This window comes from Phocoena sinus, chromosome 19 (genome assembly GCF_008692025.1).
Source record: "Phocoena sinus isolate mPhoSin1 chromosome 19, mPhoSin1.pri, whole genome shotgun sequence".
Classification (NCBI taxonomy): domain Eukaryota; kingdom Metazoa; phylum Chordata; class Mammalia; order Artiodactyla; family Phocoenidae; genus Phocoena; species Phocoena sinus.
In genome coordinates, this window is record NC_045781.1 from 8,667,250 (window position 1) to 8,685,870 (window position 18,621).

The 18,621-nt window shown below is 53.4% G+C and overlaps 2 protein-coding genes and 1 non-coding gene across 12 annotated transcripts in view; 1 reads left to right on the plus strand and 2 right to left on the minus strand.

Annotated features, from left to right (window-relative positions):
• Positions 1-49: 49 nt before the first annotated feature.
• LOC116744876 lies at positions 50-153 on the minus strand. Its single transcript, XR_004347202.1, has one exon. It is a non-coding gene; the product is annotated as a U6 spliceosomal RNA (small nuclear RNA).
• A 2,812-nt stretch (positions 154-2,965) lies between these two features.
• On the minus strand, positions 2,966-12,644 carry FKRP (fukutin related protein). Of its 7 annotated transcripts, XM_032613021.1 has the most exons (5): positions 11,851-12,099; positions 11,437-11,497; positions 10,977-11,038; positions 10,703-10,867; positions 2,966-6,848 (listed from the first exon to the last, which is right to left on the minus strand). In XM_032613021.1, exon 5 carries the CDS (start codon positions 6,806-6,808, stop codon positions 5,321-5,323), a length of 1,488 nt encoding a protein of 495 aa, XP_032468912.1. In that variant the 5' UTR covers positions 6,809-6,848; positions 10,703-10,867; positions 10,977-11,038; positions 11,437-11,497; positions 11,851-12,099; the 3' UTR covers positions 2,966-5,320. The 7 variants fall into 7 exon arrangements, with proteins under 7 accessions (XP_032468912.1, XP_032468916.1, XP_032468915.1 ...); XM_032613025.1 differs by lacking the exons at positions 11,437-11,497; positions 11,851-12,099 and adding an exon at positions 12,626-12,644; XM_032613024.1 differs by lacking the exon at positions 11,437-11,497.
• STRN4 (striatin 4) overlaps positions 12,170-18,621 on the plus strand; it is a 28,405-nt gene continuing 21,953 nt past the window's right edge. For 2 of the 4 annotated variants that reach the window (XR_004346913.1, XM_032613015.1), the window contains exon 1: positions 12,170-12,562. Coding sequence is in view for 1 of the 4 variants with exons in the window: in XM_032613015.1 (XP_032468906.1) it covers positions 12,281-12,562 (282 nt within the window). In the remaining 3 variants the exon portion in view is untranslated. The remainder of the gene's footprint in view (positions 12,563-18,621) is intronic. The other 2 variants (XR_004346912.1, XR_004346914.1) reach the window with 1 other exon arrangement.

Genomic DNA, 18,621 nt, shown 5'->3' on the forward strand with positions numbered 1-18,621 from the left:
ATGTTTGTGAGTGTGCTTTGTAGATAGGTTCATTTGTGTCATATTTTAGAAAGATACGGAACGCTTCGCGAATTTGCATGTCATCCCTGTGCAGTGGCCAAGCTAATCTCTGTATCATTCCAATTTTAGTGTATGTGCTGTCAAAGCAAGCACTCTATTCCATTTTTTTTAAAGTGCTGAGCACATGCCATTAGTTTGCCTAAAATGCTGATCTAGGTCATATAGAAAGACTGGAGCCATGTCAAGCCTCCTCGGTATTGCTAGGGTCTCAGGTGACTCCCAGACCTTGTCCCCACTAGGACGTGCACTCCAGGAGGAAGCCACCTTTGTCCTGCTCGCGGCTGCATGTCCAGAGCCCAGCAGAGGTCCTGGCACATAGTAGGTACTCAATATTTGCAGAAGGAATGAGTTGGGCTCCAGCTACAGAGCCTCCTCGCTACAAGAGGCTGTTGCCCTGGTGCAGACCCCGCTTCTGCTACCTACCAGCTATGTGACTTTGGGCAAGCACTGCCAGGTGTCACCATCTGGTGACAATGGCTCTGTTACGCCTCACCCAAAGGCCGCTGATGAAGGTTACATAAGAGCAGAAGAAAAAGCCCTGGAGAGCCACTCTCTGGAGCCTAGCCTCCGTCTCCTCCCCACCCTTTCTCCCCTGCTCCACCCACTCCTATTATTGGGACACCCCTCTTGCTTTTTCCCAAGGAGACTGGCATGGGAGGAAGGGCTCGGGCTGGCCTTGGATTGGGCTTGGGCCCGGGTTCAAGCTCAGAGTGACAGTCTGGCGGGCAGGCAGCGTCATGACTCAGCTTTGTCTTCTAGTGACAGATCAGTGTTTCTAGGCCATTTGGCCCCTCTCCGCCATCTGCTTTTTGGGGGTCAACCCTTACTGAGGTATAATTTACATACAATAAATTGCATCCCTCAAAGCAGACAACGGGATGGGTTTTGACAGATACATACACGCTTGAAAATCCACCACCACAATCAAAACACACAGCATTCCTACCTGCCCCCAAACTTCCTCGTGCTCCTTTGTTGTCTTTCCCTCCTTCCCCTCCCAGGCCCAGGCCACAACCGATCTGCTTTTGGTCCCTAAGGATTCGTTTGGACGCTTCTAGAATTTCACATTGGTGGAATCATATGGTATATGACTTTTTGCATTGGCTTCTTTAACTCAGCATAAATGCTTTTGAGGGTTAGCCATATTTTTACACATATCAGTAGTTCATTCCTCCCCCCCCCGTGGCCCCCCCAACCCATCTTAATCACTGAGTATTCCATTGTCTGGATGTACAGTTTGTCTCATGTGTTCACGGACATTGGGTAGTTTCCAGTTTGAGTTAACGTGCATAAAGGCGCATTTGTAAACGTGTCTTTGAGTGCCATTCACTTTTCAGAGCAAATATTTTGTAATGTCCAGGGGCGATACCCGGAAGATTTGTTACTTGGTAAATGCGTTGGCTCATCCCACAGTCCCTGGGACCCCCTTTCCTCCCACTGTGCCTAGTGTTAACCCCTGGGCTGCTGGGTCAGGGGGAGACCCAGGGGGTCCCCAGGGAGAGCCAGGAGGGTAATAGTAGGGAACTCTTGGCAGTGACCATTTACCAATGGATTAATAACCCACAGTTTAATGCTTCTGTGTTTAAGTTCACAGATGATATAACCCACGGGCACGTGATATTAAAAATGATTCCAATAAACAACAAGGTCCTACTGTACAGCACAGAGAACTAGATTCAATATCCTATGATAAACCGTAATGGAAAAGAATATAAAAGAAAAGAATGTATATATATATATAACTGAATCACTGCTGTACAGCAGTAATTAACACATTGTAAACCCACTATATTTCAATAAAAAATAAAAATAAATAAAAATAAAATAAAAGCAAATACTTCACACACACACACACACACAAAGTGATCCCATTGCCCCAACTGTAAGAAAAAGGAGAAATAAAAGGATAGGAATTTAAAATATGCATTTCAATATGCAAATGTGCGGGGCCACCTTCCTAGAACCCGAGGAGGGAGACAAACATTTACACCTGAAACATAGGCCGCTCCTGACGCGGCTGTAAACATGCGGTTTAGGTGTTGAATTACCAAGAACCAGGTGGAACGTGGTTTTCTGATATTGTTGACAATCCTTGGCCAAGTTTCAAACAAACCACAAGCTTCCCTCATCTTACGTGGTAGTTGCACTTCCTGGAAAAGTCAGAACCTATGAAAACCATCTAATAAGACTGTGTTTGCCTAAGGAGAGTTAGGTTCTAGGCTCAGATCATTCTTTTTTTTTTTTTTTTATTTTTAATTATTAGTTAATTAGTTAATTAATTTTTTGGCTGCGTTGGGTCTTTGTTGCTGCACGCAGGCTTTCTCTAGTTGCGGTGAGCAGGGGCTACTCTTCGTTGCGGTGCGCAGGCTTCTCATTGCAGTGGCTTCTCTTGTTGCAGAGCACGGGCTCTAGGCACATGGGCTTCAGTAGTTGTGGCACGCAGGCTCAGTAGTTGTGGCTCATGGGCCCTAGAGCGCAGGCTCAGTAGTTGTGGCACACGGGCTTAGTTGCTCCGTGGCATGTGGGAATCTTCCCGGACCAGGGCTCGAACCTGTTTCCCCTGCATTGGCAGGCGGATTCTTAACCACTGCGCCACCAGGGAAGTCCCTCAGATCTTTCTTAACCAGGTTTTTCCAAGTAAGGCTAAAATTTCGTTAGTTTGCACTAGTATGGATGGGCTGGTTGTTAAAGTATTGAAATACTTCTGGCTGGTGAATAGTATGAGTGAGTGAGAAAGTGTAAAATTCAATAATACATATTGCGATAAATTGTTCAAGTTAGTTGTTGTGATGGGTTTTCTGTCATCCCATTACTTAGTTGGTAATAAACATATTGAATAGACAAAACTATTCGACAATATTTTAAGGGCTAGGAAAGTTTCAGATGTAATTGCTGTTAGTTCAGGAACAGCAAAGAGAGGAGAAAAACACCAAGACACCGCAGTTGCTGCTGAGAGAAATTCTTTATCTATTGAGATCTCAAGTCCTAAGGATTCTCAATTTAATGGGAAGTTGCTAAAAGCATTTGATGCGGTTCCCTTATCAAACCACAGCTAAGACAAGGTTATTTTAATTTAAATATACATATGTACATATATAACATGTTATTTTATGTATATACAGCGGTGCCAATCAAGAAATCACACCAACAATTTCTAAATGAAACAAAACCATTACAATGATTTACGAGTGATTTGAGCTTCAACTTACGTTCTTGGCAACACCTTAAAGAAATATGTATATATAGATAGCTAATATTGATTATTTTGAGAAAAAATATTTTAAGATGTGACGCGGATATTGATTTATGTATTTATATTACCATGCCAGCTGCAAAATATTTTGAACATCACCGCCTTTCATGAATGCCCAATGGGACATTTTAAAATAAATAGTATGTGACAAGGGACCCTGCTTCATTGTGTGGAGGTGCCCTGCATATATTATAAGACATCTCCATCCCTGGGCCGTGCCTTCCAACAGCCAAGAGCACGGTCCGATCACAGCAATAACCCAAATCATCCCCATATGTTTCCAGAATGCTCCCTGGGAACCCAACAGACTGCGAGCCGTTGGCAGGTTCAGTGGTTAAAAACAGAGGCTGCGTTGTAAGTCAGGCTTCGTATGTCTGAGCCTCAGGAGTCTGGGCCAAATCGGCATTTATCTTCTCTTGCTGGTGTGTGAAGCCCCCTCCTCCAAGGGCTTCACGCTTCTGCAATGTCACCAATCCCTGCCACCCATTCAGTGAAGCAGTGACTTGCCTAAGGTCACAAAGAAAGTAAGTAGCCAAGCCAGGAGCCACATCCAGCCCTGACTCCCGACCCCTTTACCACCCAAGTCCCTCACAGCACTCCTGTGGGGCGAGGGTCACCATTAGCCCTGTTTCCCAGGTGCAAAGCCAAGGTGAAGAGAGTCAGAGTCACTGGTGGCCCAAGTTCACAGTGGGATTTGGATTTGGAGCACTTGGATTTGAACCCAGGCCTCTCCCACTTCAGAGCCCGTGGTCTCAAAGCCAGGTGCATACACCCAAGGGATGTGCGCGACAAGTCACTGGGATGAGGCTGGCAATCAAAACCCTCTCTATTTATTTTTAATTTTAAAATGGAATAATTTAAGCCTTATTACTAATATACAGAATGCTAGTAGTACCTGGATATAATTTATAAATAAATCTACCTATTGGAGGTACATGCCCAAACAGTATTTCCTCTTAGGTGCACGATCACGAGAGGAAGGCTGCTGTCGCTTTACCTGCTAAGCCGTGTGGCTTCCCAAAGCCCCCCTTGGGTACTATCACCAGAGAGGGGCATAGCAGGCAACGGCAATGCAGGCTACAGACGGACAGCCTGGGTTCAAGTCCCCTCTCTGACACTTCCCAAGCTGTCTGACCTTGGACAAGTGGCTTTACCATTCTGGCCTGTTTCCTCATCTGTGAAATCAAAATAACAGCAGCTCTCACCTCAGAGGGGCAAGGTGGGGGATAAGCCGGTTACTCCGTGTGAAATACTGAGAACGATGCCTGACACACGCTAAGTGCTCAGTAAACGTGAGCTATGATTATTGTTTACCCCACCTTGCGAGTGGCTAACAGGTGCAGAGAGCTAAAATAATGAGGTAACAGTTAAATGGAGGGGGCCGGGATCCAGAACCCGGTTCTTAACCACAGCCACACCTCAGAGCCTGTTTGCTTCTCTGCAAGATGGGGTTACGAGCAGCACGCACCTCACAGCGCTCTCCCAGGAGGGAAGGAGGTCGTTTTCAGAAAGAAGGGGATTTAGTCATCCTGTCCTGCCAGGCACGGGAGGCTAGAGGGAAGACCAAAGGCTCAAGAGACGTGAAAGCCGTGGAACAGAGGTCCCGGGCGTACATTCGCCTTGGCCCCAAGGTAGGACAAGGGCGCCCTCTAGTGGCAGAAGCAACCCCCAACGGCCAAGTGTCCTGGGGCTCTTTGTGTGCTAGACCCTGAAGGCACACACTGAATCCTGGAGGAAACCGAGGCGCAGAGAAATTGGGACACAGCAGTCTGGCCCCAGAACCTACACTCTTTCTCCCTCTCTTTCCAAAACTCTGCCCCAGCCCTGGAGCCCCGGTTCTGGAAATTTGGGGCAGGGCACACCTTTGAGGTCCCGGGCTGTGCTGGGCCCAGCATGGTGGCTTGGCATCCCTGGCTTGCCCGCCAAACGCCAGCAGCACCAAGACAAAGGACAATGAATGCCCTGTGCCCGAATGTGCTCCTGACTCCAAGATCGGGCGCTGGAGCTTCAGCTGCTTCCTGCCAAACTCAGGAGTGCTGGGTTGGGGTATTCGGGGTTCTCGATGACCCCGGGGCCGAACTTGAGCTCCAGGAAGCGGCGGTAGTTGTTAGGTGCCTGCGCCACGAAGCCGGCAAAGGGCAGGGGCACGAGAGGCTGCAGGAAGTGTTCGGGGAACTCGACATCCTGCCGGTGGTCCAGCCACGTGTCCTTCGTCATGACCCCGTTTCGAGGGTAGAAGGGCCACAGGTCCACGTGCAGGTGGTTGCTCTCGCTGTACTGCACGCGGAAGAAGTCGCCCTCCACAGCCTTCTCCCACACGAAGCCGCGCTCATCCACCACCGAGCCCGCCTCGGCACCCCGCAGCTGCTCGCAGTTGCCCACGTCCTCCAGGTAGATGCCCAGGTCCACGTCGTAGTCCCACGGGATAATGTCCCCGTGGCGGGCCGCCCCCAGCAGCGAGCCACCCTCCAGCCAGTAGCGCACGCCGGCCGCCTCCAGCACGCCCACCACGTAGCGGGCCGTCTCGCGCAGCGCACGCAGGCAGCACGGGGGTGTCCAGCGCTCCTCGTACAGGTAGGCCGGCGTGTCGCCCACCACTGTCCCGAAGCAGCGCGGGGTCTCCTTGTTGCATCCGAACCACTCGAGCCGCCCGCCCTCCCAGCTCACCAGGCGGATGCCCAGCGCCCGCAGCAGCGCCGCCCGCCGCGCCCGCCCCTCGCGCTCCGCCTTCCAGCGCGCGTGGGCCGTGGTCAGCGGGGGCTGGCGTGCCCTGGCGAAGGGCAGGTCCAGCAGCTGCACCGTCCACCCGCGGAGGGCGGTCTGCAGGAAGAGGCCGGTGCCCACGGGCCGGGCCAGGGGCGCCGAGAGGTTGAAGAGGTCGCGGGCGCGCAGGAGAACCACGGCGTCCCCGTCCAGGGCGTCGCAGCGGGGTGCGGAGGGTGCCGGGCCGTAGCGCGCCGTCCACTCCCGCAGGCTGACGTTCAGGGCCAGGCACCGGGCAGGGTTGGCCGAAGCAACAGGAGCGGCCACCAGGCGTGCGCCTCCTGCTTGCAGCACCTCAGCCATGCGCTTCAGCTGGCCCGGTGCCTCGGCCCTCGCCCCGTCAGGCACCAGGGCCACGTACTCGGTGGCCACGTAGGTCTCAGGGCGCGAGGCTGCAGCGGGCCGGTCCAGGGCGGGCTGGAGCAGCGCCAGGCGAACGCTGGGGATGCGGGGCAGGGCGAGAGGCGGGTAGGGGAGCGTGTCGGCTGCCACCACCACCGGCTGGGCCGGGTCCTGCTGCAGGAAGGAGTCCACCAGCTCTGGCACCGCGTTGTCAAAGGCCTCGAACTCCCGCACCAAGATGGTGACCCGGGGGCTGGAGGCAGATCCACGGCGGGAGCCCCTGGCCGGGGAGTACCTGGGCTGGTGCTGCAGCCACGAGACATAGAACAGGACCAAGAGGTTGAGGGTGATCGCGGCTGCCAGAGCAGCCTGGCAGCGGGTGAGCCGCATGGGGCTGAAGTCAGGCCCTTAGCTGGGCTTCCCGGGTATCCTGGGGAGCGGGGATGAAAGGGGAGACTGGAGCTGGTTGTCAGAAACCCCCCCACCCATCCTCAGCCGTGTCTTCCTGTCCCAGCCTTTTCCTTATTTGGTTTCACTTCCGACATTTCCTCCTCCAGGAAGCCCTCCCTGATCCCAGGCTGGGTCATGCAACCCCCTCTGGGCTCCTTCAGACCCCTGGGTTCCCCGACTCTAGCCTACCACTCTAATTCATTAGTGAGTAGGGCCCAGTCTGTGTGAGGGCAGGTCCTGAGCCTGTCTTGGTCACTGTTGGGTCCCCAAGGCTACTCAGCACAGAGCCAGGTACACATTAGATGCTCAGGAAGTTTTTAACCAATGAATCACCTTCCCTTCTTCCTTGTTCAGTCTCACCCTTTTATTCATTGTCAACTTCTCATTCAGATTCGGGTTCAGTTATAAATGCCCCGACCCCATTCATTCCCTGCTCTCACCCCTGATCTCTTCTTCCCTTCCCCGCACCCCCCCCAACCCGGGCCCCGGGGTCAGAGCCTTGGCCACCAAGCCCCTCCCCTGCTGCCTCCTTCTCACTTCCTCAAATCCTCTGCCATCTGGCCATCTCTTTCCTGATGGTCAGCCAGATGTTTTTGGTTTTGCAAGGAAAGCTAGAAATGTTTTCTTAAATCATAGAATTATTCCAGTTTGTAATGTTGGCCACTAATTAATTTTTTTTTTAATGGAATGGGTCAAACTCATACAAACAGGAAGTAGATGGTGGTTGCCAGGGGCTGTGAGGAGGCAGAAACGGGGAGTTGTTGTTTACTGGGTATAGAGTTCCAGTTTTGCAAGATGAAAAAGTTCTGGAGATTGTTTGCACAATAATATGAATATACTTAACACTACTGAGCTATACACTTGAAAACTGTTAAGATGAAAAATTTTGTTATGTGTATTTTATCACAATTAAAAAACCTTTTTTTTTAAAGTAGAGTGGGCTGCATCCAAAGAGGCTGTGCTCCCTCCATAGGGCACCTCCACCTCTATTCATGGGCCACATTCCTAAGCAACCCCCAGGTGGCGCTGTCTCCATGTCCCCATCACAACTTGAAGATGTGGCTGGTCTCCAGCACAGAAGGAATAACTAACTCTCTCTTCTGAGCAGATACTAAAGTTTCCCCATGAAGGATCTTCATAGGTTCTGCCCCTCCCGGAGAGGGGGACGTCAGAGACCCCGCTAATCTTCCTACCTCCTAAATACTTCTGACCCCCTCCTCCCCATTCCCACAGCTCTCCCTTCAACCCTGGTTCACCCAGATCCCCACCCAGCCTCCCACGTTCTCCTAAGTCCCCTCCTCGTGGCAGCCAGAGGGGTCTGCATAAAGCACAAATCTGACCTCTCCCTCTCTCGCTCAGAACCTGCCATGGCTCCCTAGTGCCCTGGGGAGAAAGTCTAAGTTTCTTACAAAGTCCCACCAGGCCTCGTATGACCTGGCCCTTGCCTGCCACCATTCCAGCCCCATCTCCTGCCATGCATCCTCGAACTCTGTGCGTAAGCCATCTTGGACTTTTCTTCAAACAGATCGTATTTCTAAACCTTTGTGTATCCTGTTCCTCCTGCCTAGAAGAGTCTCCTCTCGATCACCCCTTCTCCCCGTGCCTCTTTTCTCCTGGAGAACTCACTTATGCTCAGGCTTTAGCTCAGATGGCCCCTCCTCCAGGAAGCCCTCCCTGAACCACAGTCTGAGTCAAAAGTCCCCTCTGGGCTCCCGGAACCCCTGGGCTGCCTGTTCTGGTTTGGCACTGTCTGGGGATGGCTCTGTCTGCCCCACTAGACTGTGAGCCCCAGGAGGGTAGAGCCAGGACTGTCTCAGTCACCACTGTGTTCCTCCCACATGACTGGGCACTGAAAATACACTTGGTGAAAAGATGATGACTGGGGGCAGGGGTTTTGTGTGTCTGTAAAGCCCACTCAGGTCCCCAGGGCCAAATTCTGCACTGCGGCCATGCACCTGGGGCCCTGCCCTGGTCTCCCTGTCTCCTCTCTCTCTCTCTCTCTCCCTCCAGAAACGCCCTCTCATCCCTCTTCACCCATCCCAGGCCCGCTTGCCCTTCTCTGACCCAACTCAGATGGCACTTAAGAGTCTGAGTTGCACTTTCAGAGCGACTTGTTATTCTTCAGAACCTTGGAACTGCCTTCTGGACCTGCGATCAATCCCTCCTTCCTTCCATCGTTCCAGGTTGTGGAACTCCTACAACATACCACGCACTGTCCTAGGCCCCGGGGAAACAGCCGTGGACACATAACACACAGAGACAGACAATACCACCGAGCTCAGGCAACTCACATTACTGCGGGGGGAGGAACCATGGGGACCACAGAATCTTCAGGGTCTTAAAAATCTTAGAATTTTAGCACTCAGGTACACAGAAACAGAGAAGAGACCTTTAGATGGTTTCAGAATCTTCTAACAATTCTGAAGAGACCTTCCTCCTGCTTCGGCCTTGTCTCCTATGGTCTGTGCCCCACTCAGAGCCCAGAAGGATCCTGTTCAATCTTCAGTTAGATTCTGTCCTGCGTCTGCTCAAGCCTCCTGTGGCTCAAGACTCACTCAAAGGAAAAGCCAAAGTCTTCGCTGGGACCCACAAGGCTCCACGTGATCCCCCCACCCTCTCCCACTTGTCCGCTCAGCTGCAGCCACGTGGGCCACCAAACACCATTCTCCAAATACACCCAGGAGACCCCAGCTGTGGCACTGGCTGTCCCCTCTGCCTGGATGCTCTCCCCCAGGTAGCAGCTGCATGCCTTCTCCCCTGGCTTTCAGGTCTTTGCTCAAATATCACCTATCCAGTGATCCCTTCCTTTGGCCACCCTACATAAAAATGCCTCTCCCTATCACCCACATACTTCCTATGTCCCATCCCTGGGCTATTTTCCTCCCCTAGTAGTTCTCATGTAGATTTTACTTATCTTGTCTCTTGTTTTGTCTGTTTTGTTCCCTGCTGTACACCCAGAACATGGCTCAGTACCTGGCACACAGCAGGTGCTCAATAAATGTGTGTGGAATGAATGACTGACTCCTGTTATTCAGACGGGGAACCTGCGGCACAGAGAGAGGAAGACCAGAGGGAGCGGAACCCAGGTCTCCGCCCCCGGAACCTGGTTCTCACCACGCGCTATCTGGCTGACTCTGGGCCAGGAGGTGCCCAAAAGGACAGAGGACAGAAGCCAGTTTCTCAGAGACCAGCAGGTATGACAGCCAGCTGAGGAGGTGAGGGAACCAGAGTAGAGAGAGAGAGGAATCACCTAGTACCCTGACAAGGTCAGTCTTGGCTTCCCCAGCTGTAAGGACTCAAAACTCCTTCACTGGGGCAAAGTGGATGAAATGATGGTTTTGAAGGATCATAATAATATCAACAATTCTAGCTGCCCTTGATGTGCCAGTTCCTGTTCTAAGCATTTTACCGATCTTAACTTGTTTAATCTTCACATTATGATCACATTTAAAGATGAGGAAACTGAGGCACAGACAGGTGAAGTCACTTGCCCAAGGTCACACAGCTGGGAAGTGGTGGACCTGGGATTTGACTGGGAAGCTGGCTCCAGTGTTGTGATTTTAGCCAATAAACTCTGCTGTCTCTTTTGGGTCCACAAAGACAGTCCAACTTTCAACCCATCTTCAGTGAGATAACCCCTTTCCCTTGCCCTCACTTGACAGGTGCTTTCAAAGCTGAATATGGCACATTAATTAATTAATTCAACTCATTAACTCAACAAACATATATTTATTGAGTGCCCTCTGTGTTCTGGGGACACGGGGTGAACCAGGCAGTGGTTGGGCAGGCCCTCCAGAGGTAGGAAGACAGACAAAATCCCTGCAAACAACTTACAGATAGAGCAGGAAACCATCAGGGAGCGTGAGAGAGAAAAGGTGGTCAGGGGAGGAGAGACAGTTAAGCTGAGACTTTGTCTCTCCATTACCCACAAAACAAGGTAAGTGGATCCACATTCACTTCAGGCTAGACTTCACCTGGCCCGAGCCTCAGTTGCTGCATCTGTAGAATGGGAATGTGACGGATAGAGAAAATGAGTGATGTGTGGAAAAACCTTTGGGGACAAGGGCAGTTCCCACGTGAGTGCAGGTGACACTGAGGGGCTTCTTACCTCCTAGGTTGCAGGCTGAGGGAGCTCCAGGGGGGCAGTTCCAGCCCAGCTCAGCTGCACTGCTGAGGGAAGGAGAAACCAGAAAACCCCAAATCAGCCAATTTCACACAATAGAGCACAATTTCATTTTACCTAAAAAAGTGGCAACGAGGTCAAGGAATCATTTCTCTTGAAATCTCATAAGCTCAGGGACCACCTGAAGCATCTGTGAAGGGAAGGAGTGAAGGGAAGGACGTCATAGCAACCTATAACCATCCCTTCTTTCATAAATGTGTCCAGAAAGGTAAGGCTAGAAGTGACAGAAGGTGTTACCATGACAACCCCTTTCCTAGACACACTTCATCCTGAGAGACAATCCTAAAATGTCCTGTACCTTGGTGGGCCTGGTTCCTAGGGTCACTGGAAGGGGGACTGCCCCCATTACCATAGTAACCAGGACTTGGCTTTGCTTTTTTCTTACCTCCCTGGGGATGGTCCGGGCCTTGTAACCATAGCGACTACTCCTCAGCAGAGCATCTCCTCTAAATAAAAACACCTGGTTGGTTTGGTCCACAGACCTCCCACGGATGGGAAAGGGGGAGATGGATGGTTACCATGGTAATGCCAACTGGGTGGCTGGGCAGAGGGATTGGGAAAGAGATGTTTCCCTCAGCAGTGTCCTTGGGGCTGGGGTCCTTTCTACCTGAGTGCTAGGTGAGGTTGCCATAGTAACCAATGAGGGTAGGGGTATAAGAACTACCAGGGACTTGGGTTACCTTAGCAACCTCTTCCTGGTGCAGGGCCAGGACAGGTTTGGAGCTCCATAACCACAAAGGTGGAGGGGAGGGGAGGCTAAGGGTGTTCCCGACTGGGAAGAGTTACCATGACAACCGACCTGGGCCAGGAATCAGGATGGGGCCATTGCTGAAACCACCGTTGGTGGTCGCTCTGTCTCTGAAAGAGTGACAGTGATTGTCGAGGAGAATGGTGTTTGGGTATGGAGAGGACTAGAGTCTTTCTTTGGGGTGAAGCATGAGGAGGGGGGCAGAAAGCGGCCCCCCATTAAGTCCCGCGCTTCCCAAAGGCAACCCTCGCGCTGGGCCTGGGTCGCGTTTGCCCTCCTTCGGGCGCGCGCCCCGCCCCGCCCCGCCCCTTCCCCCCCACGCGCGCGCCTTCGGGGTCGACCCGGGTGGGCGAGGCGCGCGTCCGACTTCGTTCCCGTCGCCGGCCCCCCCGGCCCCCACCAAGCGCGCGCGCGAGACTGTTGGCGCGGCCGCGCAGGCGCGCGAGGCACAGCGGGCGCGCGGGCCGGCCCCGGGGCCTCCATGATGGAGGAGCGAGCGGCCGCCGCGGTCGCCGCCGCCGCCTCCTCCTGCCGCCCGCTCGGCTCCGGCGCGGGCCCCGGCCCGACGGGGGCGGCCCCGGTTTCTGCCCCCGCCCCCGGGCCCGGCCCGGCTGCTAAGGGAGGCGGCGGTGGAGGGAGCCCCGGCCCCACGGCGGGACCGGAGCCCCTGAGCCTGCCCGGGATCCTACACTTTATCCAGCACGAGTGGGCGCGCTTCGAAGCGGAGAAGGCCCGCTGGGAGGCCGAGCGCGCCGAGTTGCAGGTGAGTACCGCCCCGGGACCCCCGACCCCCCGCCTGGCCCGGCCCAGCCCGGCCCGGCCTCACCCGCCGCCGCCGCCGCCGCCATCTTGGAGCAATGGCCGCCGGGACGGCCGGGGGGGCGGGTAGGGGACCGCGACCGGCCCCGAGACGGAGTGAGGGGCCGTCCGAGGGGGATCCTAAGGGCACCCGGGCAGCTGGAGGCGGGAGGGGGGCCCAGGGCCGGGAGGGCCCGACCGCGGCCGCCGAGAAAAGGGGCGCAGGGGAGCAGAACCGGCTGTAAGTGGGAGTGGGAGTGAACGGACCGGTAGGGTTCCTGAGAGAGTGGCCTCGGGGCCCCGAGGGGACCCCAAGAGAACTCAGCAAAGGGTGATGAGAGAGGATGGAGGAGTCTTGTATGTGAGTGAGCAAAAAGCTCCAAGGGTGCCGAGGGACTCCCACTCCGTCCCCGACCAGGTGCGCGTTGGAGGTGGAGCCCGCTGGGCCCCGGGTGGGAGAGAGGGGGAGTCGGGGGAACTTGGGAGCCGTTGGGAGCGAGAGCGGGTCGGGGCGGGTAACCCGGGTGAGTCGGAAGAGGAAGTCAGGGAGCTCGGGACGGGTTGTGTTTCGGAGCGTTTGGACAGGAGGGACTGAAAGACGGCTGTGTTGAGGACTCGGGGGATGAGAGCAAGGTGTCGGGGGGGTCCCCGATGAAGATGTGTGCCCTCCCCTCTGAGGAGGAAACTTTGGGGAGTCCTGGCAGGCGTGGCTTCGGAGGGCACGGGAGGGGGTCCCTGGGTCGGAAGCACGGACGGGGCCAGGACGTGCCCCAAGAACCTGTGTTGGAAGAGCCTGAGAGCCGAAACTCTTTGGGGGTGTGGAGGAGCGGGGACCCCCGCCCTGAGATGGGAAGTGTGTAGGAAGTCGGATGGAGACCCCCGAACTGGAGTGGGGGAGGGTCAAACATGTCCAGCTGTGGAGATGGGAGGCGGGATGGAGAATGTGAGGAGGAATCCGGGGGACCTGAGGGATGGCAGGGGGAGCATTTTGTAGAGCAGGAAGGCAGCCAGAGGAAGCTTCTCAGAAGGATCCTGGGGGGAGGTGTTGTGGAAGTTTCTGGGAAAGGACCCTATGGTTTGTCGAGTAGCTTGGGGGAGGGATGTGCCCTCGGATGATTGGAAGAGGCTGAGGCTGGACTGGGTTTTGTGACCTTGAGAAGTGTGGGTCGATTGGCAGAGTGTCATGAGCCTGGGTATCAGAGTTGTGAGGATTTGAAGGGTCCCTGGGCTGGGGCGTTACTAACAGAAGTCAGTACCTGCTTCTAGCAGCTCGTCTTTCCCCTTCCGATTTGCTATTTCCTATCTAGTTGAGGTGGGGACCCAAGTAAATATCAGATTAGAATTTTGTCCTTAGGATGAATAAAGAGAGCATCCTGCAATTCTCCCACCCCAATAGGGATCTTAGCTGTGTGGTGGCAGAGGCTTGGGGTTGGGGTGGGAGAGAAATCCTTATGTAAGTACCCCCTTGCTTTGGTGTCCCATGGTGTCGCATCTCTACTTACAGAACTCTTCCCCAGGGTACATCTTATTAGATCTTCTCAGTACCCTGTTATGGAGGCAGAGCCAATGGCATTGCCCTCACTTAGCAATCATGATAGCAGCTGCTGTTTGTTGAGCACATATTATGTGCCAGGCACTGTATTAGGCACTTCAGATACATGGTATCATTTAATCCTTGCAACATTCTGGGAGGGTAAGTGATTTTATTCCCCCTCCACCACCACCCCCTTTTTTTTTTAATAATCAGAAGAGGAAATGGAGGCATTGAGAAGGTCAGTGATTTATCTAGGGTCACAGCCTGTGGGTGGCAGGGGTGGTCTGTGGGCTTTCAAGCCCATGTATTATTACCTCTCTGACACCCAGGACAGATGAGAAGCCTCTTCCAAGGAAACCCAGTGGCCTCCCCAGGATCATCCAGCACTCATAACAGACCAGTGTACCCTACAGCACTCACCACCCCGCTTCCTCATCTTTGAGACAAACAAGAGAAAAGATGTGTCTGTTCCCACATTTGGTGGTCCTTCCTGGCGTTTGAGAGGAAGTTGTGGATAGCACCCAGTTAGGCTCTCCTTTGTCTAGGCTCCAGCATTTCTTATTTTGTACCTTTATTTTCTTTTGTTCTGTTACATTAGTAAAAATTCAAAGATCTCAGAAGCGTCAGAGCGTATAGATGTGTACACGCGTGCGTGCGCGCGCAAGTGAAAAGGGAAAGTCCCCCCCAACTGTTATTGCTATGAAAGTAATTCACCTCTGTGTGTAATATATGTGATCATACTACATGTATCATTCGGTGACTTTTTTATCCCACATACTCATGTGTCTTTGTGTTCCTTTCATATCAGCAGAGAGAGGTCTTATTATTTTTGAAAATTCCATTCCACCGGTGTCTGTACTGTAGCTCATTTAGTTTGAGCCCTCTTGCTGAACTTTTAGGTTGTTTCCCGTTTCTGCCCGTGGGAAATGGCTGCAGTGAATGTCCCTGTGTTCCCCTGTGAGTATACAGCAGAATAGATGGGTGGAATGGTAGAATAGATGTGTTTATAAAGGGGTGATTAGTTGTGCCAAGTCGCCCCACGTTTACACTCCCAGCAGCAGCACCCCTTTTTATACACTTTTGCTCGAGCCCTTATCACTTAGGGAGGTGTGACTTCTCGTGTGAGATCCTTTAAGGCCTGGACTGCGTCAGATTTTTCTGATAAACTCTGAATACCTTTTCTCCAAGTAGCTGCGTGCAGCTGCTCCTGGCACAGCACCCACGTGCAGTCAGCATGTGGGGAGCGGCAGAAAAGGCAGCCTCTCGTGAGGTCCTGCCAGGAGGCGCCCGAAGATGGGAGCAGGGAGGTGGCATCGACGTGGTCTGATAATAAGCTGGACTTTGCCAGGTAGGGGAATTCCCAGAAGGAGGTGGTGTGGTTTCTGCCCTTCAGAAACTTCCAGGCTAATAGAGAAGGCTGGTTTGTGCAGGAGGTTACAGAGAACTGTACACACTGACGCAGTTGAGTCTTTGATTGCGTGGCTCTGCCCACGATCTCTGGTACTTCTGCAAAGGGGAGCAAGCTCTTTGAGTACCAGAGGGACCTTGGGGGCGGGGCCTGAACTGGACATTCATGTAGGAGCAGCTGGTGGAGAAGGTATGGAGCTGGCCCGTCTCTACTGCCAGCCTCACAAGGGGCTCTGGGGGATCCATGGGGACTCAACCCTGCCAGGGGCCCCCAGACCCTGGGGAGGACAAGTGGAGTGCAGGAGATGCAGGGCCAGATGGGACTGAGCCGGGATGGGGAGTGGGCTGGGACAGAAAGGTTGGGGTACAGAGAGTCATCAGCGGCCCCTCGGAGGACAGATGCTCAGGCCCCTCCGGAAGCTTTTTCCATGCCGCCTGGGTGGAAAGGGAACAGCCGGAGGAGAGGCGGCGGCCCTGTCTCAGAGTGGCAGTGGGTGGATGTGGTGGGTAGAAAACTTCCAGATCCCAGCCTTACCTGCCAACAGATCAGACAGCCATGGCTGCTGGTGTTTGCGGGGTGGGAGGGACTGGCCACCAGCACTTCCCCTCTCTGTGGTATTCCACCAACTCGGGACACTTCAGCCACATGTTTCTGGTTCTCTTTTTTCCCTTCTTTGCCAGAGGAACTGGGAAGAGGCCCACAGAGCAAAGTGAGATTATTTTTGACCGCGGCACATGGCCTGCAGGATCTTAGTTCCCCAATCGATCAGGGATCAAACCCCTGTCCCATGCAGTGGAAGCGCAGAGTCCTAATCGCTGGACTGCCAGGGAAGTCCCCCAGAGTGAGATTCTTGCATCATCATTAGGAGAAGGGAAATCAGGGCTTGCTATGGGGCAAGGGGGGTGCGGGAGGCCAGGTGTGAGGTCTGACCCTGCTTTCTGCCCCTTGACTCCACTTTCTTCCCCCACAGGTGAGGGCCACCTCCTTATTAACTTAAATCCACTCGTTGCCCCCCTGCCTGATCCTAGTGTGGGCCCCTGTCATTTCTCCCTGGGATTCCTGGGATTGCTTCCTTCTGTGACTGGTCTCTCGGCCTTTAGCTTTGCCCTCCCCTCGCCCCCTGCAGCTATCATTTCTCCACATTCTAGCTTGCGGAATTACCTTTGTAAGATGTAAATCTGATTATATCTCTTCTCTGCTTAAAAAACCCTTCCATAGCTTCCCCTGTGCTCTTAGGATGAATTTCAGACTTGCTCACATGGTCTGTGATCCTTTGTCAGGCCTGCAGCCTTCTCTGATTTTCCTCACTAACCCTTTTACACATTCGGATGCAGGCATACTGGCCTTTGTAGAGTTCCTTAAGCCCACCTTGCCACTCTTATCTCTGGCCTCGGCCAGCTAGATGCTCCAGCCCCTGGCCGACTGCTAATCAGCCTTCAGGTCTCAGCTGAACTGTCACTTCTTCACTCCAGAAGTGGGTTGGGTGTCCCTCCCATAACCACCTCTGCTCCCTCCCTGGGGTCCTAGTCATATCCTGTGTTAGTTGTGGCTGCTCATGTCTGTCGCCTGAGCCAGACTGAGGGCTCTGCGGGGACAGGAGGCACTCGTCTTCTGCGTTCCTTCTCCAGCACCTCACGTAGAACCTGGCCCGTCACAGGCGGTCACCAGTGTCAGATACTGAATGCGTGTGGGCTCAGCAGGCCGCACAGGCACTGGGAAACAGAAGCTCATGGACGGAAGCCCAGAAGGGTGAGGGTACAGGGAGGCCGTGACCCCGGACTTGTATTTGGTGATCGACCTTTTCTTCTCCACTGCTCCCCCACCTTCTAACAACTCATGGACAGAGTAGACCTCAGGGTGACTGAGAAGGTATACAAAGGACAGAAATTCAAACTTCCAAGACATTGATCACGTATGAGTCCACCTGTCTGGCCTTAGGTGTTTATGTACATATATGTTGATTTAAAGTATAGAAAGAAAAAAAGTATTGGGGGGAGTCCCTTTCTCTCAATGGACAGATGAGGTTTCTTTTCCATAGCGTACCTGTGACGTGTATTTATTTGTTCGTTGTTTTTCCCACATCCTCTTCTAAAATATAAACCTCATGTTGTTCAGTGCTGTATCCTCTGTCTACAACTGTATCTGATACATAGTTGGGACTCAATAAATATTTGTGGAGTGAATAAATGAATGAATGATACTTTTGTCATACACTAGTATACATATATGCCTTTTTATTTCTTCAAAAGGAAGTCTACCATTGCAGTTATGCCTGTGGGGTAAATTTCTTAGAAGTGGAACTGCTAGGACGAAAGGCATGTGCATTTAACATGTTTGTGGATATAGCCAGATTGCCCTCCCGGAAGGGTTTGTCAATTTATGGCGCCACCAGTGGTGTCTGAGTGTGCCTGTTTCCCTGGCCCTCAGTGCACATTTGGTTCTCTACTAACCTGTGGGAGAGACCTGGCCCCCGGAGCAGGACAGGGGTGATAGGAGGTCTGTGGGCACAGGGCTGTGCTGTGCTCCAGGTGCTGGGGGCAGATAGGTCAGGGTCCTTTGAGCCCCAAGGCGAGGAAGAGGTGTGCTCATGGGCGTCTGAGAGGCCGCCAACAATGGACAGTCCTTGAACGCGAGGGTTTCGGAACGTTCACCGCCTGGAAAAGGTGTCTGGGGCGACTGGGGGCTTCCGGGGGAGCTGCTGAAGTTCTTCAGTAAGCATTTGATGTGTGAGGATTGGCTTCAGGAAGGTGCAGCTGCCTGTGGGGCAGGAGGCCTGTAAGCCACAGCCAGCTCTGCCCGATGGGCCTTAGGTCTCAGAGGGATCCTAGTCCTCTCAAAGAACTGGGCCCATTTCAAGACTCTAGAAGAACAGACAGGGAGAATAAAAATAATAAGAGGTAGGGGCTGGCATTTGTTAGCCTTTCTTCTGTGCCAGGCTTTGGACTGAGAAGAACCTAACCCATGAGGGAAACAGACGCAGAGAGGGCCAATGACCTGCCTAAGCTCACGCAGCGAGTAAGCGGCCGAGCCGAGCCTGGGGCTCAGGCGGTCCTAGCCTGGAACAGAGGAGCCTTGGGGAGAA